Source organism: Urocitellus parryii, chromosome 3, assembly GCF_045843805.1.
Source record: "Urocitellus parryii isolate mUroPar1 chromosome 3, mUroPar1.hap1, whole genome shotgun sequence".
NCBI lineage: Eukaryota > Metazoa > Chordata > Mammalia > Rodentia > Sciuridae > Urocitellus > Urocitellus parryii.
Window position 1 is genome coordinate 151,573,305 of NC_135533.1, and position 26,147 is coordinate 151,599,451.

Consider the following 26,147-nt stretch of genomic DNA (forward strand, 5'->3'; position numbering starts at 1 on the left):
AATTAGCATTCCTGCATCTCAGCTTTTGATCACACTGGCGAGGCTTGATGTAGATACAGGACTAGTCACTTATTGTCCATTTCAAAATCTCTCATTTTTTTTTTGGAGTAAAATGAGTTCCCATTGCCGGTAAACTGACTTCCTCAGGCTCTGATGTTAGGAAAGAATGTCAGGGAGGGTCACTTAGTACCTGCTCTTTGGAGAAGTACTCACCAGGAGAAAATACTTGCATTTTTGCCTCCTAATGAGTCAGGAAAGTTTCAGTGTAAGGATGCTTGTATAAGAAATTCAGTGAGAATTGCAGCATGTCTTTTAATTTTAAGAAAGTGGCAGTACCTGGTGGTTTTTGTTGTTGTTGTTGTTGTTGGGGATAGAGCTCAGGGACACTGCACCACTGAGCCACATCCCCAGCCCTAGTTTGTGTTTTTATTTAGAGACAGGGTCTCACTGAGTTGCTTAGCACCTCGCCATTGCTGAGGCCGGCTTTGAACTGGCCATCTCTCCTGCCTCAGCCTCCTGAGCTGCTGGGATGACAGGCCTGCACCACCATGGCCCTGGCACCAGTGTCTGCTTTTAAGGGATACATTGTAGTTGGGGGATGTGACCGCGATGTCCTTGAGACAGGGACAGTTTTTCTCCACTTTGAGACCAGCCGCCTTCCTCCAGTCTCCACTCAATTCAAAACTTAGTTCAGGGGCTGGAGATATGGCTCAGCGGTAGCGCGCTCGCCTGGCGTGCGTGCGGCCCGGGTTCGATCCTCAGCACCACATACCAACAAAGATGTTGTGTCCGCCGAGAACTAAAAAATAAATATTAAAAATTCTCTCTCTCTCTCTCTCCTTTCTCACTCTCTCTTAAAAAAAAAAAAAAAAAAACTTAGTTCAGACTGACTTCTTGGCAATTAATAGATTTTAAAAAATAATCCTCGGCTGGGATTGTGGCTCAGCAGTGGAGCGCTTGCCTAGCACGGTAAGGACCCAGGTTCGATCCTGAGCACCACATAAAAATAAAGGCATTGTGTTGTGTCCATCTACACCTAAAAATAAATATTAAAAAAATAATGATCCTCCAGGAGAGCTTTTCAACTATTTATTTCCTTTCAGCCTCTTACAGGTCTGTACAGTTTTGTACCCTACTTTTTTAAATTCAACTTTATAACTTAAATATCCGTCCACACTATCGTAGCTGTTCCTAAACATTAGCATAGTCTTTCTTTACAATTAACATTTGGGATTTCTTGGCATCATTAGTTCTTTGGGGCACAATCCTATGTTCTACAACCAGAATGAAGCAAATGGGACAAGGGTGAAGTGTTTCCCAGTGCCCTTTATCTGTCACCTAATCTTAGTCCCCTCTTTCAGTTTTCAACAAGTAAATTGACTTTTTTAAAAAAGCATGTTGTAGTAGTTTTCATTCAGTGATGTACCTTTAAATGATCTAATTTTTTTGTTGAAATGTGGGATGAGGGAAATACGTGGAAGGGGAGGGTCCCTGTGCAGCTGTGGGTGGTGTCGGTGTCCGGTGGGACTGAAAAGAGACTGAAGGAAGTCAGCCGGTGCCACCGTTGTTTAATGTTGCTTGTATTTTTTTTAACCTGTCTTTGTGGGAAAATGAGATTTCACATTCTTCTTGTGAAAACACTCAGGTTGAGTACCATGTTGGTTTTTTTGTGTGTGTGTTGTCCAAGGAAGATTGAAAACTTGTAGCATAAGTGATATATGTTTTTCATTTGGAATCCTGTGAATGTATTAAGTGTATTGTTCTTAAGAGAGAGAGAGAAAAAAAATAAGAATCCACTGCAGTTCCCCTTGATGATGTGGTATATGTCACTCAAGAATTACACTCTGAAGCTGGGTGCGATGGCACATGCCTATCATCCCAGCCACTTGAGAGGCTAAGGCAGGAGGATCTCCAGTTCAAAGCCGGCCTCAGCAACTTGGTGAGGCCCTAAGCAACTTAGCGAGACCCTGCCTCCAAATAAAATACAAAAAAGGGTTGGAGATGCAACTCAGTGGTTAAGTGCCCCTGAGTTCAATCCCCAGTACCAAAAAAAAAAAAAAAAAAGAATTACACTTTGAGAGGACTCCATGACATTGTGAATGTCACCTGAGTTGTATACTTAAAACTGGTTAAAGGTGAATTTTGTTGTTGTTGTTGTTGTTGTTTTTAGCCAAGAAAAACCATAAAAAATATTACACTTTGAGTACTGCTGTTCTAGAAAAGTTTACCAGTGGGAATGCTTCCTGGTGATTCAAAAATGATTTAAACAGGTGTAGGACATGGTGGCACACACCTGTCATCCTAGCCACTGGGGAGCTTGAGGCAGGAGGATTGCAATTTCAAGGCAAGCCTCAGCATCTTAGTGAGACCCTGTCTCAAAATAAAAAATACAAAAGGCTGGGGATAAACGACCCCGGGTTCAATCCCCAGCACCGCATCCCCAAGATTAAGCAATATGATCCTTTATCTTAGCACATAAAAAGGAATCCCAAGCTCTGGAGTGAGGGCCTCTGGGGTGGGCCAACCCTGACATCACTCCATGCACGGGATTTTCTCCTCTCTCTGCTCTGCAAAAAGCTACTATGCTGCATGACTTCCTCCTGGCGAAGTGGCAGCTGTGTGGCAGGACCACAGGTCTTCTGCAGATGTGACAACACCCAGTGCAGCCAGCCCTTCAGCAGATGTCCCCTCTGATATCACCGAGTAGAAATGCACTCCAAGCTCACGCCCAGCCCTGTCACTCACAAGGGGCCCTGGGTCCACTAGAGCTGGTTCAGACAGATCACGATTGAACTTGAACGGCGTAGAGAAGGGCAGATACCCCACTGACTGGGGTGCAGCTAGGGCAGGGAGATTCGTGGAAGTGCTATGAGCTAAGCAACAGGGATAAGCAAATAATCAATGACTTCAAGGCTCCTTTCTTTAGCAGATGGGAAACTAAATCCTCAGCCTGAGGCAAGCACCATGCAGAAAACTGCCAGTCTAGAGGCAGCTGTCATGCCAACAGCTGTCAGGACCCCGTGCAGCTCCTGTGCCCGGCCCTGAGTTGCAGCAGCTGTTAATGAATGAATATTGTCATCCCCATTTTACAGATGAGGAAACTGAAGTTCAGTGCTGGGAAACAATTTGGAGCCCATCAGAGACTCTTTTCTTCCCATAAAAGCTGGCCTCAGAAAAGAATACGAATATCAAGAAATGGTAGATTATATCAGCCATTTTATCCAGTAAATAGATTTCAGCAGATGGAGGCAGGTGGAGTTACATGTAAGCTCCAAACAGAAGGTTCTGGAATGGAATTCCATGTGTGGCCCTCCTCCTATGCAGACAGAAGCCAGCCTGTTAGAACAAATTCTGATGAGCTCATCCGATTTCTGGTTGAGGCGTCACCTGGGTCGTGCTGGGCACACACCTGAAGATCACCGGGCTTTCCTGCCCGCTGGGGTGGGGAGGGGATGAGTGCTGAGTGCTGTGGGCTGGGAGCCTTGTCTGCTGCGGGGCGCGTGTGCCAGGCACATGTGGATGGGGGGAAGGTGCCCTCCTGCAGGGTGCTGAACAGCATTCAGGTGCTGAACGACATCAGGGAGACAGTGACCCCAAGTGACCCATGATGAAGCTGGAATAGTGACTTCAAAAGCTGTCCACCTTACATGGCCAAAGGGACCGTGCAGATGTGACAAAGGTCGAAGTCCTTGACCTGCGGAGGGAAACCAGGATGATCCCAGTGGGTGCGTGGATCTTGAAAGCACAGCAGCGTTCCCACAGTGTTCAAAGCGGCCCTGCCACTGAAGAAGAGCCAGGGGGTACTTCCCTTTCTACCTTTGAGGATGAAGCGGCCACACCCTGAGCCACCGAGGAGTCCGGAAAGGGGGGGGGGGCCTCTTTTCTCTTGGATCCCTCAGCAAAGGATGCAGCAGCTCTGCCAACCCCTTGATCTCATTAAGTTGCCCAGGCTGGCCTTGAACTTGTGATCCTCCTGCCTCAGCTTCCTGAGCAGCTGGAATCACAGGCTGTGCCACCACACCCAGCTTGTCAATCTTTTCATTCTTAAAAAAAAAAAAAAAATGACACAAGTAACAGTGAGCATTGTGAAGCTAAAAACCCACCGAGAAATAAAAATGAAAATCACCCCTACTCCTGCTCCTGTGCCTAGCCACTCTTTTCAGCAAGTGCCGTCTTATACTTTTTTTCTAGGATATTTACACTTATTGGAATCAGGACGCGATTCTCGTTAATATTGTCATCATCAAAACACAAAGCCAGCAGCCCAGTGGCCAATCTTTGAGCCCAGTTGCGTCTGCCTCTCGGTTTTCTGGGAGGGCAGAGCCCAAAGAGTTAAGCTGGGTGGTGGATGTTGAGATGCTGAGAAAACCCACTGCAGGTAAACACATCTTGGCAATGCCACCTGCTAATTAAGTGAGGCTGTTGTGTGGCCTCCCGTGCTGTCACATTTCAGCTGATGGAGGGCCACTTTCATGTCATCACCTCCTTCCCCGGTTTTCTCCTCCCTTGCTGGACGATCAGGCACACAAGTCCAAGAGCAGCTTCCTGCAGCTGTCTAAGGGCCGTAGTCATTGGCCGGTCATGAAATATTGAACATTGCTGACCTCCTTAGATGGCACCCAGCTGGTCCACTTTTGCAGGCCTCTTAAAAGAGTTTCAAGTTGAAGTTTGAAGAGTTGCAGGTTGCAGGACACAAACTCCTGAAACCTCTGGGAAAACAGACCGAAGAGGGGGTCGTAAGCTTCGTCGATTGGGTGTTAGTCTTGGCTTTCTTGGTCTGTGCTGTGTGATCTGAAGAGAGCTGCTTCACCTCTTGGCGCCTCAGTGTTCTCATCTATAACAGGGGAGCAGGAACCCCTGCCTCCCATGTAGGAGGGAGGCTTAAACAAGGCAATGTGTCTGAAAGCATCCTGCACCAAGTAGGTCTTCAAGATATGCTCGTTCCTGTTCTTTTTTCTTGCTTTCATCACATTTCCTTTTTTATTTTCGAGAAGGGTGGGGGAAAGAGTGCAAAGACGGGGACCTACTCACTTTTCCAATCTTGACACATGTTTATTTCCCATCATGCACCACACATTGGGGATACAGAAGGGACATGGTAATGGAGAGGGCCCAGGCTCTGGAACCAGAGGAGCTGGCTTCAAATCTTGACTCAGCGACCTTGCAGCTGCGATTTCCCAGACAAGTAATGGCACCTCTCTGAGGCTCAGCTGAGGCTAAAATGGGTACAATAAAATGTTTCACAGTATGTGTGTGAGGAACGAAGGAAAAGGTACTTGTAAAGATATATGAGCTTCAGGCTTCATCAGTATAATCTTGAGGCTAAAAAGTTGGACTGGCTGTGTGGGGTGGTCAGGGAGGATGGCCAGCCAGCAGAAGAGGTCCAGAGGCCATGACCTGGGGCCTTTAGGCTCAGGCTGCTTGGGAATGGCCGCCCCCTGGTAGGCCAGTCGAGCCTGGGGCTCTTGAGTCTCCCTTGGGGGAGCTTTTCCTGTCCTGTAGGCAACTGTGTGGATGAGGAAACAGGCCCAGAGACACAAAATCAGGACGCAAAGCCAGGTCTCCCCGGACCCCATTCACAGGAAGTCCCTACCCTGCTCCCCGGGGCCTGGCAACAGACACACATTGTGTTCCTTGCTGTGCTGATCAGAGCGGGCAGCTGTCTCCCTCGTTCACTGGGGATACAACAGGTGAGAATGGCCGTGAGCTTGGCCAAGGATCAGGGCCACCTTGGGGAGTCTCGAGCACAGAGCAGGTCAGCTCCTGAGGAAACCTTATAACTAAAGGGAGGTGGGAGGGGGGGTCTCCTGATTGTGGGCCCGTAGGTCTGACCCTGTGAGTGCTCCATCTTTATTTACTCTCCCAAGAGCCACCCACAAAGCAGCACAATTGTTTTGTTTTGTTTTTTTTAAAGAGAGAGTGAGAGAGTAGAGAGAGTTTTAATATTTATTTTTTAGTTATCGGCGGATACAACGTCTTTGTTTTTTATATGTGGTGCTGAGGATCGAACCCGGGCAGCACGAACGCCAGGCGAGCGTGCTACCGCTTGATCCACATCCCCAGCCCCATAAAGCAGCACAATTGTTAACGCTATTCCAGAGACAAGGAAACTGAGGACAGAGAGGACGAGACCTGTCCAGGACCATGCAAGTAGCAAGGTGTGAGTTGAACATGAGCTTGAACATGAGCTACACCCCCCAGCCCTACTTTCTATTGTTTTTAATGAAATAGCTGCTACCTAAAATAAGTCATGTGAGTTATAAAACACAGGAAACATAGGAGTAGAATGAACTAGAACGAAAGCTCCTGATCCAGTCTAAGACTACCATGGAAAGTTACCAGGAACTTGTAACTTTTAGGTTGGCAGTTCTTCATCCCAGCTGCACACTGAATACCCCTGGGGAACTGGGAACAATACTGACACTCTCAGAAAGCCTGATTCGCTTCGCGTTTGGTCTGGGCATTTGGATTTTTAAAAAAAGGCAAGTGGATTTTTAGAAGCTCCCCCTGTGCAGCCATGTTTAGGGGCCCCTGTCAACCTTACTATTTTTCAGCACTGGGGATTGAATCCAGGGCTGCTCTACCACTGCCCTACACCCCTAACCCTCTGTATTTTTTGAGACAAGGGAGTCTACCTAACTGCTGAGGCTGGCCTTGAACTTGTGATCCTCCTGCCTCAGCCTCTCTGGCCACTGGGAGGTGCCCTAGCGTGCACCACCATACCTGACTTTGAGGACCGCTGCCATATTCTCCTCTTCTATCGTATAGCCTTGATTTCCGCACGCTCCTCCTCACCTTCATCCCACCCACGTAACCACCACGCTGGGTTTCGTGTGGACTAACGAGGTTTGTTGCTGATCTCCCGCCTACCAAAAGGGGGCGTCAGAAGAAAAAGAACACAGTTTTTTTTTTCTTCGCGATTCCAAGATCGCGCGGAGGTGGCTTGGCCCTTGTGGCGTTCCGTTGCCCAGAACGTTACCCAGGCAACAAGCCGGAAAACGGCCGGCATTGCTGCAGCGCGGGCTGGAAGGGGAACCCTCGCAACTGGCCCGGCCTGGTCCGGGTATGTGGGAGCTCGGGCCGGGTGACTCTTCGGAAACTTTGGGGCACAGGAGAACGTGAGTCGGGAGGTTGGGCTGGTCCGGGGGAGCCCGCTGTAGGCCGGGTCCCGCAGGACCCTCCGCAGGCGGCGCCGCGCGGGCAGGAACCCGGGCGGGGAATCGCGACTCGAGCCCCTGGCGCCTGGGGGCGGGTCCTCTCTCTGCTGCTGGCGCGCTGGGTGTGACACTTTGTAACTGCTTTTGTTAGATGTGGGTGTTGGAAGCTGAGAGGGGGATGTGGTTTGTTAAGGGAAACCGCCCGGCCTGGGGGCCTGGAGTCTGAAGCTGCTGACTCGGTGCAAAGGCTTCTCCACGGCGGCTTTACAGGACCGAGGACAGAGTGCGTTAGACCTGCCCCCCTCTCAGGACAGGCCATACGTGGGTAGCAGCAGGCCACATTTAACCCACGGATGAAGATTATGTGCCCCTAGCACCTGGAGGACGATGCTCCCCAGAAGTTCTCGTTCAAGCTCTGCACACCCTCTGCACGGGAGGCAGCTCGTGGAGGAATGGCGACCAGAGACTACCTTTTGTTTTCAAGGCTCCAGCATTGTTGCCAGGCAGCTTGATTTCCTCCATGCATCTGTTTCTTCAGGGTCCCACATAGTAGCCCGGGGTGCTACACCCAGGCTTAGCTCTTCCTGGGCTTTACCAGAGCTAAGGCATGTTGGAACCAATAAGCAGTCTGTGGCAGTGGACCGAGCCTGTGCAGTTGGCTCATTCTCCTGCCATTGCTGTTCCCCTAGATGGCGCTCCCCACGCTGCCCTCCTCCTGGTGCAGCCGAAGGCTTCTGGATCAGCAGGCAACTCGGCAGCGACAGAGAGAACAAGAAGCCCGGCTTAGGCAGCAGTGGGACCAGAACAGCCATTATTTCCAGAAGTCTGACATCTATACCTCCAAACAGGCAGAATGGAGCTCCAAAGCTTCCTACCTGCGGAGGTAATGGTGCAGTAGATGGAGGTGAGGGGTGGCACTTATTGGTCAGGGGATGTGACCTTAAGGGCCAGGGGAGTGTGGTTTGATGGCATGTTTTCTTGAGATTTGCCCGACAGCATGGATGACCCATGTGGTATATTTTATAAGCTGGAAATTGGGAAAAAAAATCAGCATTGAGGTAATGCATTTGCACTGGAAAAGATAAAATGATACAGAAGTGGACATATGGTAGAATCTGGAATTCTACCCACATCCCAGAGAGAAACATAGTCAACAGTCTGGTACATATCCTTCCATATTTTTCCCTTTTTGTGTTAAAGTACATACACAGATACAGCCCATTTTATAGAATAATCATAAAAACATGGAGGTTAAAAGCCCAAGATTTAGAGTCAGACCTTGAAAAGCCTGGCTGTGTCATTGTTGCATGAATAAGCCTCAGTTTCCTCATCAGTTATTTTATTTAGTTATTTTGAGACAGGGTCTTACTAAGTTGTCCAGGCTGGCCTCAGATTTGGCTAGGATTACAAGTGTGCTCCTCCACGCCTGGCTGATTATGATTAAAGTGAAGCCCAAACCAAACCTACTTCATAAGGATTCAAGTGATAAATAATGTAAAAACTCCCATGTGTATATTACCTGGCACATAATAATTGCTCAAAAAATTAGCTATTACTACTATCACGTGTGTATATACGTCCATTATGTTTTCTTTTTGCAAAAACAAGACTTTCCAATATGCATCTTGTTCTGTGACCTGCTCTCTTCACCTTGGCTTAGAGCACCTTCCTGTGTCATTGTTGTGTGTGCCTCAGTCTCTCCTCCCACATGGTGGAGTAGAGCATGCCACCTGGGGCTGTAGCACGATTGATGTTTCATGGGTCTCTTCTTACCCAGCATGCATGCCTACCAGCGAGAGAAGATGAAGGAGGAGAAGAGGAAGAGTCTGGAAGCGCGTCGAGACAGACTCCGGCAGCTTATGCTGGAGGAACAGGACCTGCTGGTCAGGGAACTGGAAGAGCTGAGGCTGAGCATGGACTTGCGGGAACGAAGAATCCGGGAGCGGCATGGGAATCTGAAATCTGCCCAAGAAGAACAGAGGAAACTGGTAACTGTCATAGCTCTTAGGAGGCTGTGGAGGAGTAGGAGCATCCCCACCTGTCAGTGTAGTGACATGGGGTCACTCACTCCTGGGAGCTCTGGTCTGATGAGATGGCGGTTACCTCCAGAGCCAGCCTGGAAGAGTGCCCCCTCCATTCTTGTGCAGGGAGCATTCCTCTCTTTGGCCCCTTAAAAGATGACAGCTGATTCCTCTTTCCTAATTCCAGTTCTGTGGTTCCACAAAGGTCTGGGACTGCTGTATTTTAACTTCCAAAGCAGTTGTGGAATGGTGAGCCCCAGTCTGCTCATAGCCTGCTGTATATTTGGGACCCCCTAGAAAGAACCCATCTGTGGCATCAGATTTTGGCCCCCTTCATCACCACCGTAAGCGTCACTTGTCACAGCTATCCATTCTGCTTGGATGCCTGGCTCCCAGTGCTGTAGGTGCAGGTCGGGTGGATTTGAATGATGGGTGCGGTGACATCTCATAAGTGGGAGGACATCTTGGGCCTGAGCTGACTTCCATTGTGTATCATTCAGAATATGAGTGGATTGAAAAAGCAACATCAGACTTCCCCTTTTGTGTTTTCAGATTGCTGAACAACTTTTGTATGAACACTGGAAAAAGAACAACCCGAAACTCCGAGAGGTAATCCACTGATTTACCTGAGTAGATAAAATTATGAAGCCAGATTTAAAAATTTTTTTTTTTACCATGCGTCTTGTTCTGGGTTGAAATGGGAGAGAATCTCCAGCTCCTGAAGAGTGTACCGGGTTGGAAACCTGGTGCACATCAGCAGTTCATTTGGTTGTTTTAATATGTGTTTATTCAACACTGCTGCATGGTCTGCTGCTTGGGGTGTGGTCCTTGCCCTTAAGGAGCTTGCTGGCCAGTGTGGGAGCCAGTGAACAGCTTGTTCAGAGCAGGCTACAGGGAACTGGGCAGGTGGTGGTGGGAGCGCCCTGTTCAGGGGTTGAGGAGGCATCCTAGAGGAGTTAGTGTGGTGGAGGGGTCCTAACTCGACCGTATCAGTGTGAGAGAAGAACCTTCTAGTAGAGGTGACGGTGAGAATCAGGCCTGAGTTCTGAGAACAGAGTAAGTCCAAGGGCTGCAAGAGGCTGGGACATCACATTAGAAGTGGGAGCCTCCAGGAGATGAGGCTGGTGAGGCAGACAGAGTCAGACAGTCCCCGACAGTCCCCTGGAGGCCCTGGGGATACCCAGAGTGCTTTACCAGGACCAGAGGAGGGTGTTGAGGCAGGCCAGAGGAGGGTGTTGAAGGGGCTGCTGCGTAGCCCAGCTGGGGGATGCTGAAAGCCTGGACTGGGATGACAGGAGACAGGTAGTTGAATCTGCAGGACCTGGTGACAGGGAGAAAGGGTGGCATCTTGGCTTGGTGGCATCATTCAGCAGAGACTGGGTGAAGGAAGTTGATCCCAGTGATGAGTGATATTTGTTTATGTCAACTTAATGGTTTTGAGCACATTTGGCACTATTACTTCATTTCTAGTCACACTTATGAGTTGCCGGTTGCTATGGAGTTTCTAAGTGCTTTTGAGTGTCATGTGGTTAGCATTACCTGTGGGAGGACCCTTCTTCATGCCGTCTGTCAGCTTCGTGGGTGAAGTCATGTACTCAGAAAAGTTATTGACAACATTCAGTTCATCACAGTGTTCACAGTGTTGGTGGGAGAATTTAAACTTTAATAATTTCCAAATGAAAGGTTTTGGACAGAGTGTCACATTCCTTTTCTAATCCAGAAGATTCTCTAAGCCCATATCTCTTATTGACTTGTTGGACCTGCTTGTTGCATCATTTGATAGAGGGAGCACCTGTTTTCACAGTTATTACTTTGCAGAAGAAGTTTTGGGGAACAAGCTCATGGTGGGCTCCCAGGGTCTGCCCCATCCAGCTGTCTCTCAGAGCCTGGGGGCCTGGCACTTGAGGCCAGCCAGAGGTGGCTTTTGTATTTCTACTCAGTGTTTGTGGGCTTGCTTCCTTCTCTGCCCCACTGACAAAGAGTTTCTGTTACTTTGTTTCAATGCTGGAGTTTGGTTTAGAAGCACCTGGTCCTTGGTTTTCTAATTGACCAGCTTTCGGCCTATGTCAGAGCCTCCCACGCGCCCTTACCAAGCCACTCAGGCCTCATAGACAGAAGTCATGATCATGTTCCAGTGGGTGGCATGGAAGGTACCAAAAACTGTTCCCAGCAGTAGTATGTGTCACATAAGCCAAGGAGGAAACTAATATTGTCCCCTTCTTATCCTCAGATTGAGTTGGACCTTCACAAGAAGCATGTGATAAACTCTTGGGAAACACAGAAAGAAGAAAAAAAACAGGTGTAGTATGTGACTCTGGAAATAGCCACGTGTGTGGTGGTTGAGAGTGTCTTTGTCTCTGGATCTTCTTCCTGTTTTTATTATTGATTTGGTGACGAGGTGCAGGCCAGGTGATCAGGGCTAATGGGTGGAAGGTGGCACGTGTGTCTTTAAGGGCGTTTATTGTTGCTGGAGTTTGTTTTGATAAAATTCATATTATAAAGACCCACGGGGCTGCATGTCACAAGTGTTGGCCATCAGGTTAATGTGGCTTCTTGCAGGAGGAAGCCACCAAAGAGCAAGAGAACAGACGCTATGAAAATGAATACGAAATAGCTCGGAGGGAAGCAATGGAGCGGCTGAGAGCCAAGGAGGAGCGGAGGCACCTGGAGGATAAGCTGCACGCGGAGGCGCTGTGTCGGCAGATGGAGGAGCTGAAGCTGAAGGAGATGGAGGTGAGTGAGAAACGGGCCTAGGACACAGGTCCTCAGGTGGCTGGGTGGGGCAAATCCAGGCAGTGCAGCCGCAGACGGTGTTCCCTTCCCATGTACTCCCATCCAGGTCCTCCATGCTCTGAGGTTGTGTGCCTCGATTCTAGAACATTAGCCAACCAGAGATAATACCTGTTCTCCTAGATGCAGTAGCCGACTCAGGGAGTCTTAGAATGTGGGTTTCCCGTGTGCTAAGCAGACATGACTCAGTTGGATGAGGTAGCACACGGCTTTCTGCTGGTAGCTGGTCTTGGGTCTTGGGGGTCTCGAAGCCTGTCTTTTGAGGATACTGTGCTGAGAACTCTGAGGGGGCTGGATCTTCCCCTTCACATGTAGGGAGGCCCCATCTCCTTTGACCTTCTGTCCTCTTCCTTTTCCTTGCCTGAATGTTTTAATGCCTGGATACTTTGTGCCCACCACAAATTCTGGATGTGAGAGTAGAGCCTGCACAAGGTCCTCACCCCTGGCCTCATGTGGTTGCTAGTCAGGTGGGGAAGCAGCTGTTAAGGTACAGTAAGTGTGGACAGCACAGGAAGTTCAAGGGGCCAGAAAAAAACGCTTGCAGGAAGTGACTCAGTGGAGATGGAACCAGTGGACAAGTTAAGCTGAGAAAGGGGCTGAACCCCAGAGGTGGAGGGGATTGTGAGCCATGGGGGCAGGCCATGCTGTGTAGTTCCTGCCAAAAATGGAGAGGAGAAATCGTGGAAGATTTGCTTGCCATGATTTCATTGGCTTTACCCTTAAAACTGCAGGCAACCAAACTGAAGAAGGAGCAGGAGAATCTTCTGAAGCAACGGTGGGAACTGGAGAGGCTGGAGGAAGAGAGGAGGCAGATGGCAGCCTTCCGGCGGAAGGCAGAGTTGGGGTGCGTGTGGGGAACCCTGCTCTGGTCCAGGCAGGCAGCCTCTTACATCCACAGACTCACACTGGGGTCCCTGGAACCCATCCTCTCCATCCACTAGAGGATGTTGCCTGAGTGAGCAGTTGTCTCTTCCCTATTCTATTGTTTGCAAAGTACTGAAGGCAGCCCACGGTTTGTCATTTATAGGCGTTTTTTGAGACATCAGTACAATGCACAGCTCAACCGACGCACCCAGCAGATCAAACAGGAACTGGTGAGTCTGAGTGGATGTCTTGGCATTTTTCCACCCTTTTTTGAAAAATATCTTCCACTGCTCAGTAGACACTTGCATTCTCTTAAGAATTTAAAATAAAATGAGGGGTGGGGAATGGGGAGATGCTGGTCAAAGGATACGTACTTCCTGTTTTGTTTAGTTTTTTTTTCCTGCAGTACTGGGGAGTGAACCCAGCAGTGCTCTGCCACTGAGCGACAGCCCCAGTCCTTTTTATTTTTTTGAGACAGGGTCTTTCCCAGTCTGGTTTCAAATGTGATCCTCCTGCCTCAGCCTCCTTAGGATTAGGAGATTAGGAGCATTAGGGGCATATGCCAGCATGCCTGGCTCTAGTGACAGAATGAATCTAATGAACAGTTTGGGGATTATAGCTCAGAATACTGCTGCTGTGATTTGAAATCTGAGGGTGCAGCACAGAGTTAGGGCATAGGTTTGACGTGCATGAGATCCAATGTTCAGTTCTTAGCACCACCTAGAAAAAAAATATTTGTCAAGAAAGTAGTGTTCTCACCACAGGAAAAGGTAACTGTGAGGTTATGTGTGTTAATAGCTCGGTTGTAGTAATTATTTAACATGTACATATGTATCAGAACATCAAATTATATTTCCAGGACTGGGCTTGGTGGCACATACCTGTAATCCCAGCTGCTCAGCAGGCTGAGGTAGGAGAATCACAAGTGTGAGGCCGGCCTCAACAACTTAATGAGACCCTGTCTCAAAATGGAAAGTTAAAAAGTGCTGAGAATGTGGCTCAGTGGTAAAGCGTGCCTGGTCAATTCTCAATACCAAAAAACCCCACAAAAATTATATTTCAGTGAAACTATTGTTTAAACAACAACAACTAAAGAAAACCTAAACAGCACAGATTCCTCCTGTGCTGCCCCTCCCCCAGGATGGCCATTTGGTGCCTGTTTGTCTAGATACACATACCTATAAAGAGTTGGGTGCTTTTTTCTTTGGCTGTTTTTGAATACGATTGAGGTTGCATTCTTTAGCATACTCAGTAGTACATACATAACTTTAAAAAGAGCCGCATATTTAGACTGAGCGTGGCTTTTTTATTGTAGCTGCTCAGTGGTTCCTTTTAGGTTCTTTACCGAGCCCCCCATGAGCAAAGGTTGGTTGGCCCAGCGTTCCACACCCTCCCGGCCTTCTCTGTCGGGGCAGCTTATTGGGACTCAAAAGTCTCTCCTGTGTATGCTGCCCCCCTGCGGGGCATGGGCCGCCTCCTGCGTTGGACCTGCAGTAGTGGTGCGTGCACAGCCTTGGTGTTCGTGTCACTGTGCTCGATATTCTTAAAAGTGGAATTGCTGCCAAATTATGTTCTAAAAAGCTGTGCTGTCCCTATGTCCAAGGGCTTATGGTGGCACAAGGTGGTGGAGAGGGGACTCTGCTTTTAGGCAGCAATTCCACTTCTGCGAACATGAACTGCAGTGAGAGATGCGCAAAAAAACGCGTACACTGCTCCCTGCAGCTTCAGTGTGAGAGAGAAGACCCGAGAATGACCCGGTGCCCCTGGGCAGGGGATGGCCTATTGTACGGCTGGACCAGGGCACCACACTGTCTGAACCGCCCCTCCTGGTTACCCGTGATGTCTTCTGGAAACAGTCCAGCATCTTCCCTTCTCCGTCTTGGGAATGTGGAGTCTCCCTCTGCTACCGGCAGCTTGTGGGGAAGGGGTGGGGGAGGGGACGCGTCCCTGTGGGAGCGGAGCTCAGGGGGCTGCACCTGGGCTCTGGCCAGGCGTCCATTGCTGCACCTGCTTCCTCTAGGAGGCAGACAGGCGCATCCTGCAGGCCCTCCTGGAGAAGGAGGACGAGGCCCAGCGCATGCACCTGGCCAGGCGGGAGCAGGCCCTGGCTGACGTGGCCTGGATGAAGCAGGTCATCGAGGAGCAGCTGCAGCTCGAGAGGACGCGGGAGGCAGAGCTGCAGATGCTGTTGAGGTGAGAGGTGGCAGCTGCCTAGGCTTATGTTCCTGCTCCCTGCTCTAGGACCTTGAAAAAAATGTCCCTTAGATCATCAAAGGGCCACCTTTGGTGTGTGTGTGTGTGTGTGTGTGTGTATGTATTAAACCCAGGGGTGCTCTACCACTGAGCTACACTCCCAGCCTTTCTTACTTTCTATTTATTTATTTATTTAGATTGTTAATAGGCCTTTATTTAATTTATACGTGGTGCTGAGAATCGAACCCAGTGCTTCACACGTGCCAGGCAAGTACGCTACCGCAGAGCCCCAGCCCCAGCCCCTTTTTATTTTGAGGTGGGCTTGTTAAATTGCCCAGGCTGGCCTCCAACTTGTAGTCCTCCTGCCTCTGCCTCCTGAACTGCTGGGATCACAGGTGTGTGCGTGCCATTGTGCCTGCCTCCACTTTCTTCTTTGAAGCATTAGTCCCTGTTAATTTGGCCTTTCCCTTGTGGGCATGTTTCCCTGAAATTATTAGGATTCAAAGTAATGATGTGTTCATTTTAAATCTTAGAAATCTGAAAGGAAATTGTTATAGATTATGGAAATGTTGAATGCTTCTTGAGTCTATAAAAATGGGCCTGAGACTTGTATGTCCGTATGTATATATAATGCATCATATGTGATATACGTCAAACCTCATACCTGTGTCATATACTCATGCATACGTACGTGTATGTACACACCCACCTCTTTTTGAGATGAGGCCGTGCTGTGTTGTTTCAAACTACAGGGCTCAAGCAATCCTCTTATCTTAGCCCAAGTAGCTCAGGCTATAGGTGTGTCCTACCACACCTGGCTTTGAAACCTAAAAATTAAGCTAGTAAATTGAAATAACTTAATAATATGCAGCGTGCACTGAGCACTTCCTGGGTGCCAGACACTGTGCTGAGTGCTTTACAGCCCTCCTGTTCCTGGATCCTAACCTCCAGCTGAGTTGCAGGTGTGCAGGACATGGATACTAGAGGAGGTCATTTGTGGGAAGCCATCCGTGAAATACATGACGACCTTCTCAGGGCTTGGAAGCCAGGGAAGGAACTTTCCGTGGTTCTCCCCCAGTAATAGATGGCCCAGTGCACTTGACCTTTTCCTTTGCTCTGCTAGAAAGTTCCTCATATAGAACTGAGATGGGCATATCCCGTGAGGAACTGGACAGCTCACCTTCATCCTGTTTTGGTGAAGAACATTCTGTGGAAGGACTTTGATGTTTCCTGATGTAAATAAAGCAGGCTTGGACTCCATCTTTGTCCAGAAGCTCCATCATGGTCAGCTTGCCCGCCCTGTCCCCTCTTTTGAAACTACTTTCTGTGTTTTGTGTTTTTTTCGCTGTTTATTTCTCAGCCAGCCCATTCCACCCAGAGGAACCCTATTCCCACTGCCCACGTGGATGTGGGTGGGAGTCATTTGCCTGCACCAGGGTGAGCCAGCTGTGACCCCAGATGTAGGGTGACAGGGCTTGCTTGGGTACGGTGGTGCTCTCCCGTCTCCATGTCCTGATGGTCTTATTCATGTTAGATGGCTGCAGTGCAGGTCAGCACTAGAGCTTTCTGTAGTGGTGTGAAGCCTCTGTCGTCCGCTTGTGTTTGCCCAGGGAGGAGGCCAAAGAGATGTGGGAGAAGAGAGAAGCAGAGTGGGTCCGGGAGCAGAGCGCGCGGGACAGGCTGATGACTGAGGTAATCCCAGCTGCGGGGGCTCGCCCGGCCACTGGTCCTGGCAGTGTCTGGAGTCGGCCGTCGTATAATGATCCTGCCACGCGTTCTGGGCATAGTCTCTGGTTATTTTAAGTGGGCTTTAAAAAGCATTGTAAAAGTCATACAGGCTTATTAGAAATTCAGAAGTACAGAAAAACTCAATTGAAAAGTCGGGGCAGAGCGTCCCCGCCCCCACCCCCCAGCCACGGCCGCTTGGCTCCTTCCACTCTCCTGTTTCTGTGCAGGGCGTCTTGCCTGCATAGGTCATTTTTTTGTTTTGTTTTTTAAATTGTTTTGTAAATACTGTGCTACTTGATTTCCAGTTTCGACCTACTAGTTCATCTGGTAAGTGTCATGTTGATGGCGTCCTCACGAGGTGCACCCTGGTTGGCTTTCCTTTTCCCTCTGTGGACATTGTGTTGCTTTCTAACTTTGAGTCATGATAAGGAATGCTGCGTGGAGCACCTGTGGGAGGCTCTCCCTGCTCTGGGTGTTTTCCCTGGGTGGGTCACCAGAAACTCACCAGAGAGCATGTGTGGAAGGTACACCCATCATGGGTACTCTTCCTGCATCAAAGGTATTTTTCTTTTTTTAAGTCAATGAATTTTTCTTTAAGGAATTTCCCATTGTGGTTCCTTTGCTGTTCACCTCAAGGAGGCCCTTTTTTTTTAATTGTTGGTGGACCTTTATTTAATTTTTTAATTTATATGCAGTGTTGAGAATTGAACCCAGGGCCTTGAACATGCTAGGCAAGTGCTCTACCCCTCAGCCCCAGCCTCAGCCCCAGGATGCCCTTTTAAAAGAACTGATGCTTAATCCAGTCGTCCCATCAGCCTGCCATTCGTTTTTGGCAGATGGCTTCTGTTTGAACTTCAATCATGGACATACTGAGAGGTTCTCCCACTTCTCCCTCCAGGATATTTGGGATCTGATTTCTTCAAGTCATTGACTTTAGGATCTCTTTTGGGGTGAAGGGATCTACCTGGTTCTCAATTGCTGACCCTCTAGACATCAGTGTTCACATCATCCTCATCGCTGTCATCACCCTCAGGAGCAGATATGCCTCAGGAGATGTGGATATGCCAATACCTAGATACAAAAAATAGAGGTCTCTCTTACTTTCCATTAATTGCCTAGTAGTTCCTTCCCATTGACCCAACAGATAGTCCTGGGAGTAAAGCTAAATCACAGAGGAAAACACTTGAAAGTGGTTCAGAATGCAAGGTCGCACCTTGTGCCTGCAGTATGCCACATTTTTAATCCCTGGGAAATTGGGTCACAGTTGGTGATTTTTCATTTGTGAGTACTAAATATTCCCCAGTGGCTCTGATTTTCTCCATTTAAATTCTCCTCTTGGTTGTGGCCACTTCATGTGTCCTTGAAGAGAGTAGAGCTGTGTGTGTGTGTGTGTGTGTGTGTGTGTGTGTGTGTGTGTGTGGTGGCTTCCTGGTCACTGAGTCTTGGCTGTGGCCTGGGCCTGTGGCGGGACGTGACGTTGCTCTGGGGCCCAGTCTCCCACACAGAAGTCCTCTGGTTTCTGCTGCGTGGAGAAGTCGATTTGAATCCAAGCTTAGGCTGACCAGGTTGTCCCTAGTCATCTATGTGGCTTCTTTCTTTCTTTATTTCAGAGCCCAGAAAACGCCTGTTACTGTTCGCTTTCCCTGGTCTGGGGAATGGGCTCTAGTCAAACTCTTTGGGATGTCTCTGGCACCGAGCCTGCATCTGGGTGTGAGGAGAGGGTGGGAAATGCCCTTGTACCTGGCAAACATGGCCAGCACTGGTCTGGCTGGACCCATGGCTGGGCCTGAGTCCTCCATCTGGGTTAAGGTGGGGTCTGAGGATTAGGCTGGATCTTGAGGCAGCCGCAGCCTGTCTGGGGCTTGTAGGACGACAGGTGTCATGAGATTCAAATCCTCCTCTTCCTCTCCTGAGGATAGGTTCTGATGGGGAGGCAACAACAGATACAAGAAAAGATTGAACAGAACCGACGGGCCCAAGAGGAATCCCTCAGACACAGGGAGCAACTCATTCAGAATCTCGAGGAGGCAAGAGAGTCGGCCCGCCAAGCGAGAGAGGAGAGTGAAGAACTGAAGTCAGCCAGGAAGCAGGAGTTGGAGGCCCAGGTGGGGCTGATGTTGAGGGCAGTAGCATCTCTGCCAGGAGCCTGAGGCAGCAGGCCCTGCCCGGGTTCTGCATCCATGGGACAGAATCTAGAGACCCTTGGCTTGGTCCGTTGCCCGCCCACTCTGGCTGTTGAGTTCCAGCAGAAGCCTGGTGGGCTGGGGTTCACTCCTGCAGGTCCCTCATCTCTGGTGGGGACCAGGTGACATCCCTGTTTCTTTGTGCTGTCTTCATCTGGAAGCAGCTGGCTTACTGGACTACAGGTCTCTCTTTGGTACCTGATGTCTAACCCAGAACATTCTCCTACACACACAGCCTGTCCAGAATTTTTTACCAGGTCCATAGCCCCACACAGATGGCTTTTTCCATCCCCTGAGTCCCATTCCCTTTTCCTGGCATTTGCCATCATTGTTCCTTAGCTCTGACCCGCAGCCTGGGTAGGACCACAGGCTTTCTCTCCCAGGGCTCTCACCCATGGGCCTTTTCTCCGGTGACTTTATTCTTGGTGCCCAGGTGGCAGAGCGCCAGCTGCGGGCATGGGAAGAGGACCAGCAGGCGGAGGAGGAAGAGGCGGAGACCAGGCAGGCAGAGCAGCTCTCTGACGCTCTGTTGCAGCAGGAGGCGAAGATCATGGCCGAGCAGGGCTACCGGCCCAAGGTAGGAGCCTGCCAGGTGTGGACCACTGAGCCCTGTGCTTGCTCTGTCCTCCCTGTCCCCGGGTCTTCCCTGGTCCTCCTCCCTGATCTCTCTCCTGACTGGTCAGCGTCTGATGGTCTCTTTCCGTCCTTGGTTGGGCCCAGCAGTCCTCTAGGTGATTTTTCTATGGCTCCTGCTGCTGCATCCCAAAGACAGGGTCCGGACTGGGAGCTGTGTGCCTGTCCACCCTGTTTGGGGACAAAACACAGTCTAAAGAGCTGTGGCCACAGCTGGTGAGAGGAGACAGTGGGGCCAAGTTGCACCTGCTCAGTAGCCAGGTGACCAGGAGACCCCCTGCTGGCCTCTTCCCCCTGCCTGATCCTCTCTTCCCCTCCCTCCTGTCTCTTGCTGTACTTGAGTGACCCCTATGGACAGTACCTGCTTGTGGGAACTGACTAAGGGAGGGCACTGCCTGCCTTTCCTGGGGCCACCCAGGCCTCTGGTACTCTAAGGGGCACCCCCGTGGACACCTGCTGCAAAGAAAGAGGACTGTCTGCTTCATGGTCAGATAGAACTGAGCGCGACAGAGTTGGTGCAGGCCCTCATCTGCAAAGGGCTTGGAGGCAGGGGTGGGCAGGGGTCGGGGAGGAGGACCAGGGTTTCACAGAGCACAGGAATGGCAGCTTCTAGAGGGCCTTCTTTAAGGGCTCAGGTCAGAGCTCTTTCAACTGTAAGTAAAAACCAGCTCTAATTGAAATGAGTCTACTTCCCATCTTCCAGAGACTGTTGATCTGATGGTCTCCTGCCTGCTTTCTTCCCTCAGGCCTACGGACATCCCAGAATTGCTTGGGACTAACTTTGCTGGTACTGTAGGCACAGAGAAGAATGGTGCTGAGTTCTTTGACCCGAAGCTGCCAGGTAGTTCTACAGTGTTTGGCTCTGCTCAGGGTTCAAGGCAACACCGGGAGTTGAGTTCTGCATGCTCAGGTGTGTGGTCAAGGGCAATTGAAGGGCCTGGCGTTCCCCGGCGTGGATGTGCAGAACCCTGGTGTGACGCCCTCTTCTGCCTTTCTCATCCAAGAGCCTCTCACAGCTCCCGTTCACGGTACTCTTGTATTCATAAATAACTTAAGGTTCTGGATCAATACTGAGAGGTACAAGTCGTATTTCATAACAGGATATGTGGTTTCTCGTCTCCCCTGTGTCAACTCCAGAGAAGACTAGCCAGGGCGTTGCACATGCTAGGCAAGCACTCTGCCACGGGCCAAATCCCCAACCCCATACTTTAAAATTGTCATTTAAATTTAACTGTTGTATTGAAAACAAACTTACAGGTCTTGGTGCAGTTTATTTCAAGGTTTATGAATTTAGTAGCCCGAAAGGAGCACATCTTTTATATTTGGGAAGCAAAGAACTAGGAATAATTAGGACCTTCCAACAGTCTGACGGTCTCTGAATGCTTCTGGAAAGGTGGTGAGAAATGAGTCTTCCTCCTCCAGGAAGTGTTTTGGGAGAATTTCTGCAGAGTGTGTCTGCAGGGCAGTGATCACAGCGTGTGTTGCTGACCCTGCAAAAGAACCCCAGACGGTCCCCTGGCTGACTGGTCTTTAAAGGCAGGGCCCTGACCCTCAGGGCCTCTAGTGTCTGGGGAAGGTCTCCGTTTCACACAGCCACCTGGGATTTTTGTGCCCAGAGAAAGGGGCTGAACATGAAGAAACCAGATGGACTCAGACCACAGACCCGGCCCCCTCTTCTCCCGCTGTTGTGTCAGTGTGACATAGTCCCAGATTTCTCTCTACCATAGCTACAGTTCCTTGTAGTAATGATCATATTTTTATGACTGGTATTTTTTCCATTCTCTTCCTCTGAGAAGTCATTTTCATGACATTGTATTCAAGGTTCCATGGCTCAGGAAATGACAACTAATTATTGGCTATTTTTCTATGGTTATTAAAAACCAGAGTTTCTTGAAATATTTCTGACTCTCAGGTCACATTTCCTCTCCCTTCCATTATGTTGTGAAAACAAATTGAGCTGCAGACTGCATCCTGAACCCGATGTTCATCCTGTGTCCTGGGTTCTCCAGGAGTGGCCCCTGAGCGCCGCTCGTGTCCTGCTTGCTCATCTTTATCCCCCAGATGTTCATTAATTGTGACATAAAGCCCTGCTTGACAGCGCCACTCCAGGCTTTGTCCCTGTTGCTCTTATTTATCACTGCACAGTGCGTTGCTCGTGGCTCTTTACAGATCTAACCCACCTCTCCCACAGGTCTGGATGTTTTCTGTGACTGATCATTTATTGGTCATATTCATTTTTCTTGTCACAGGATTGTGTTCTCCCTTTAAGTTTCCTTGGGAACTGCAGAAAGTTATTAGCAATCATATGCCGAGTTCCCATAGAGACCTGATCTGGACAGAATTCCTGGTAAATAGGTCTTCAGATTTTTACTGAACAAATCTTTCATTATTTTTGAAGCCTGGCGTCATCTTCCTCATTAGCATTACAATTCTGTCACATTGGCTCTTCCTAATATATTTAAATACTTCTTCACTAAACTGGACTAAAATACCTATTTTGTAAATCTGGACTTTCCAGCGTCTTGCTGTCCCTGTCATCTCCTGCACCTCTTACTGCATATGGGTTAGGGTTGTGACTGTAGCTGTGCATAGTCAGATACCACCCGGTGACGGGGACGCCTGTGAGGAAAGTGTCACGCAGTCTCATCGCTGGCCAATGGTACTCACCTAAACTAGTTGGCCACCCACCGAGGCTCTGCCGCCTTGCCTTGGGTGTGCAGTCGCCGCTGACCCACACCTCAGTTATGTGGTGCGTGACTGTATATTGATTTTATTGTTTTAAAGTACCTTTTTTTCCTAATTAAAATTAATGATTTCTAGGGCTGAGAATGTAGCTCAGTGGTCGAGCACTTACCTAGCATTCTCGAGGCCTCGGCTTTGGTCCCCAGCACTGCAAGATAGAAAGAAGTAAAGACTTCTAGGTTATTCTTCAGATTCTGCTAAAGGTCAATTCCTTCTATACAGGATGGCGCTGAAGCCATTAGTGACACGAAGCGATTCTTGCAGCTCTCTAGAAATGGCGGCTTTTCTCTCTGCTCCTCATTCAGCACACATTCTCTCTAGGGATGGTTGATGCTGGGTCTGGGCAAGGGACAAAGCTGAACAAGAACACTGATACTGAAATAGGACACAGATGAGCACACACGACTGGCAGGCACAGAGCCAGTTGCAACTCCTGGGGTTGAAAAGGCCGTTTGTGCAATAAGTACACCCGGCACCAGCAGATTCTCAATGGATACAATGAATTTTTTTTTTTTTTTTTTTAAAGAGGAGAGGGGGAGAGAGAGAATTTTTTTTTTAATATTTATTTTTCAGTTCTCAGCAGACACAACATCTTTGTTTGTATGTGGTGCTGAGGATTGAACCCGGGTCACACGCATGCCAGGCGAGCGCGCTACCGCCTGAGCCACATCCCCAGCCCCATACAATGAATTTTTATCACCTGGATTTTTTAGGTAGTTGTCAGTGAAATCGACCTTTAGCAGAATCTGAAGAATAACCTAAAAGTCTTTATTCTTTATCTATCTGTTTATTTATTTATATGGCATTTTGGGACTGGGGGTATAGCTCAGTTGGTAGAGCGCTTGCCTCACATTGCACAAGGAAGGCCCTGGGTTCAATCCCCAGCACCACCAAAAAAAAAAAAAAAATGGCATCTTTTTCTTTTTTTTTTTTTTTTAAGCGAGTGCTCGGGGTTGAACCTAGGGCCTCGCACATGCTAAGCACGTGCCCTACCACAGCGCTTTGCTCCAGCCCAGGGCATCACCTTAAAACCGTGTGACACCTGTGAAACCATGGCGTTACGCTTCCCAGTGGTCTTGACCGACTCAGCCATGAAGCCATGTGGAGTTGTGACTGCAGTGTCTTCCTTCTAGAGAGGCATTCACTTTATGACCTAATGTTGTGATCACCCCAAAACACTGTACCTACTTCAGAGGATGGATGCATGTGATTTTTTTTAAACATGTAGCTGCGGTTTCTATATTTTCACTCCTATATGTAGTTGATTGTGTAAATTTTCTTTATTCTCATTTGTTTGACTTTGTTTTTTTCCTATTAAAAACTTTTCTAAGCCGGGTGCAGTGGCACATGTTTGTAATCCCAACAGCTCGGGAAGCTGAGGCAGGAGGATCCCGAGTTCAAAGCCAGCCTCAACAACTCAGGGAGACCCCGTCTCTAAATAAAATACAAAAACAGGTTGGGGATGTGGCTCAGTTGTTAAGCGCCCCTGGGTTCAATCCCCAGTACTATCCACCCCCCCCCCAAAAAAAAAAAACAAAAAACCTTTTTCTAAACCTCTGCACATAACTTCTAGTGCCAGGTGATCTTGAAGCTGGGAGTGGACCTCTTTCAGCATCATCGCCGTTCTGCAAGTGACGAAGAGTCTTGGTTCAGGACGTGGACTGCCTTCTAGCTGCTTCGGTACCCTTTCCTCATCTTACTTTGCCTAGCCAAGCAGAAAGACTACAGCTCCTTTTTGTTTATTTTTCCCTAAACACCAGGCCTCCATTTCTGTACAGAAACATTCATGGAGGAGTGAGGTTGGTGAGAGATTGCCTGAGCGGTGTGGTATGGTGGACTGTGCCACTGACCTGTGGCTCCTGGGACAGACACTGCACCTGAGTGGCTGCCCCACCAACTCGGGTTTCCAGTTCATCCAGATGTTTCTTGATCCTTCTGTTGCTGACACCAGTGGGGTCCTTTTTTTTTAAAGGAGAGAATTTTTTAATATTTATTTTTTAGTTTTCGGCAGACACAACATCTCTGTATGTGGTGCTGAGGATCGAACCCGGGCCGCACGCATGCCAGGCGAGCGCACTACTGCTTGAGCCACATCCCCAGCCCAGTGTGGGGTCCTTTTGCAGTTTGAGCTTCTGCCATTTGTAACCCAAAGAGTGCCAGCCTTTAGCCCCAGGCCTCTCCGCCTCCCAGTCCCTTTCAGGTGAAGCGAGGAGCCCCTTCCAGGCCCCCTCTGAGTCAGTAACTCCTGCATCACCACCACACCGTGTGCTGCCCGCTGTGTCCCGGAGCCTCCACTCCCAGAACTCACCAGACGAGCCAGACTCCCATCCCTAAGGCCCCAGGCAGGGCTCTTCTCCCAAGTATATTCTCAGAGAAGTGACTGGTGACACTGTCCTGCCAGCTGTACAAGCCATGGACCTACAGCCGAGTTCTGCTACTGACCTGGAGTCTGAGTCCATCTTCACCCCTCTTGTCACCACCTTTTGTGGCTTCTACTGACTTCTGTTTACCCCATCTCTTCTTCATTCTGCAACCAGAGATTTTTTACAAAAGTATCTGAAATGAAAGTCATTCGCCGTCTTGAGCACCCTCCCATGATGCCTAGGGCCAGTACTGGGCCTACCCTGGCCTACACGGCCTGTAGTGTCTGGCTCTCTAGAAGGCTGCCTGGGACCAGGCCCGAGGAACAGGGAAAACACTGGGGCAAAGACCTTGCTCACTGCGTTGGTTCGGGTTGCAGACCCTGCTGACCTGGATGTCTAAGACAGGAGGCTTCTGGGTTTGGGATGTTATGCACACCTTGAATTAGGATGGAGAGCTTCCAAACCCAAGTTCTGGAGACATTCTTGCTCAGCTAGGTTAAAAGGTGTTCAAAAGTAGTTATTTTCATAATTCCATTTTTAAGGAAATAGTGCTACCATGTGGTTATTTCCCCTTCACGTGTGTGTGTGTTGTGGATCAACCTTTATTTATATGCTGAGAATTGAACCCAGTGCCTCACATGCTAGGCAAGTGCTCTAACACAGAGCCACAACCCCAGCCTACCAAGTGTTTATTTCTAACAGTATAAATGGTAATTTTCATCTGGGATGCTTTTCTATATTTTCTAGAGAACATCTATAGCTTTTGAACTCAAGGAAAATGATATTTTAAAAATAAAGTGGGGCCAAGGAGGTAGCTCAGTGGTAGAGCACTTGCCTAGTATGGGTAAGGTCCTTCCTGGGTTGTGGGTGGACACATACACACACACACACACACACACACACACACACACACACACAGGTGCTGAGGCCTGTAGTTGTACCAGTGTCAATGTCCTGATTCTGATTTTGTGTTATAGTCAGGTGTGGCCATCATGGGAATTTGAGGGAACAGGATCCTATTATTTGAAAGTGAAAAAAGTGTAGGGAAGGTTTCTTGAGAAAGATTGGCAAATAGGACTATATTAAGAAGGCTTATCTTCAAGATACCTCAGAGGAAGAAAATTGACCTCAGAATAAGGATGTTTGTAACACAGAAATCTACCAGGGGATATGTTAATGTTCAGGACATTTAAAAAACTACGAATAATCTTTTTCTTAAAAGAACCCAATTGAAGACTGAGTGTACACCCCAACAGGTACTTCACCAAAGAGGAAATCAAAAAGGCTAAAAACATGGAAAAGCAGGTAACCGTATCATCAACCAGAGAATGTAAATTAAAACTGCAGCAAGGGCCCCAGGGTACAGCGCTCTTCTGACTTGCACAAGGGCCCGGCTTTAGTCCCCAGCGAAACAAAACACTGCAGTGGGGTAGATCCCACTAGCAAGCCCACCGTGTCAGCCCAATGAAGGTG

General features: G+C 49.0%; 1 protein-coding gene and 1 non-coding gene across 4 annotated transcripts; both read left to right on the plus strand.

Annotated features, from left to right (window-relative positions):
* The first annotated feature begins 6,998 nt into the window (after positions 1–6,998).
* Tchp (trichoplein keratin filament binding) lies at positions 6,999–23,559 on the plus strand. 3 transcript variants are annotated; one of them, XM_026409204.2, is made up of 13 exons: positions 6,999–7,063; positions 7,847–8,040; positions 8,935–9,145; positions 9,731–9,787; positions 11,409–11,477; positions 11,738–11,911; positions 12,700–12,812; positions 12,996–13,062; positions 14,853–15,025; positions 16,636–16,717; positions 18,673–18,858; positions 19,370–19,513; positions 20,316–23,559. In XM_026409204.2, the coding sequence occupies exons 2-13, from the start codon at positions 7,847–7,849 to the stop codon at positions 20,346–20,348; spliced, it is 1,503 nt and encodes a 500-aa protein (XP_026264989.2). In that variant the 5' UTR covers positions 6,999–7,063; the 3' UTR covers positions 20,349–23,559. The 3 variants fall into 3 exon arrangements, with proteins under 3 accessions (XP_026264989.2, XP_026264988.2, XP_026264990.2); XM_026409203.2 differs by having other exon boundaries at positions 7,024–7,118; XM_026409205.2 differs by lacking the exon at positions 6,999–7,063 and having other exon boundaries at positions 7,983–8,061.
* On the plus strand, positions 23,127–23,204 carry Trnav-cac (transfer RNA valine (anticodon CAC)). Its single transcript has one exon. It is a non-coding gene; the product is annotated as a tRNA-Val (tRNA).
* Positions 23,560–26,147: the final 2,588 nt, after the last annotated feature.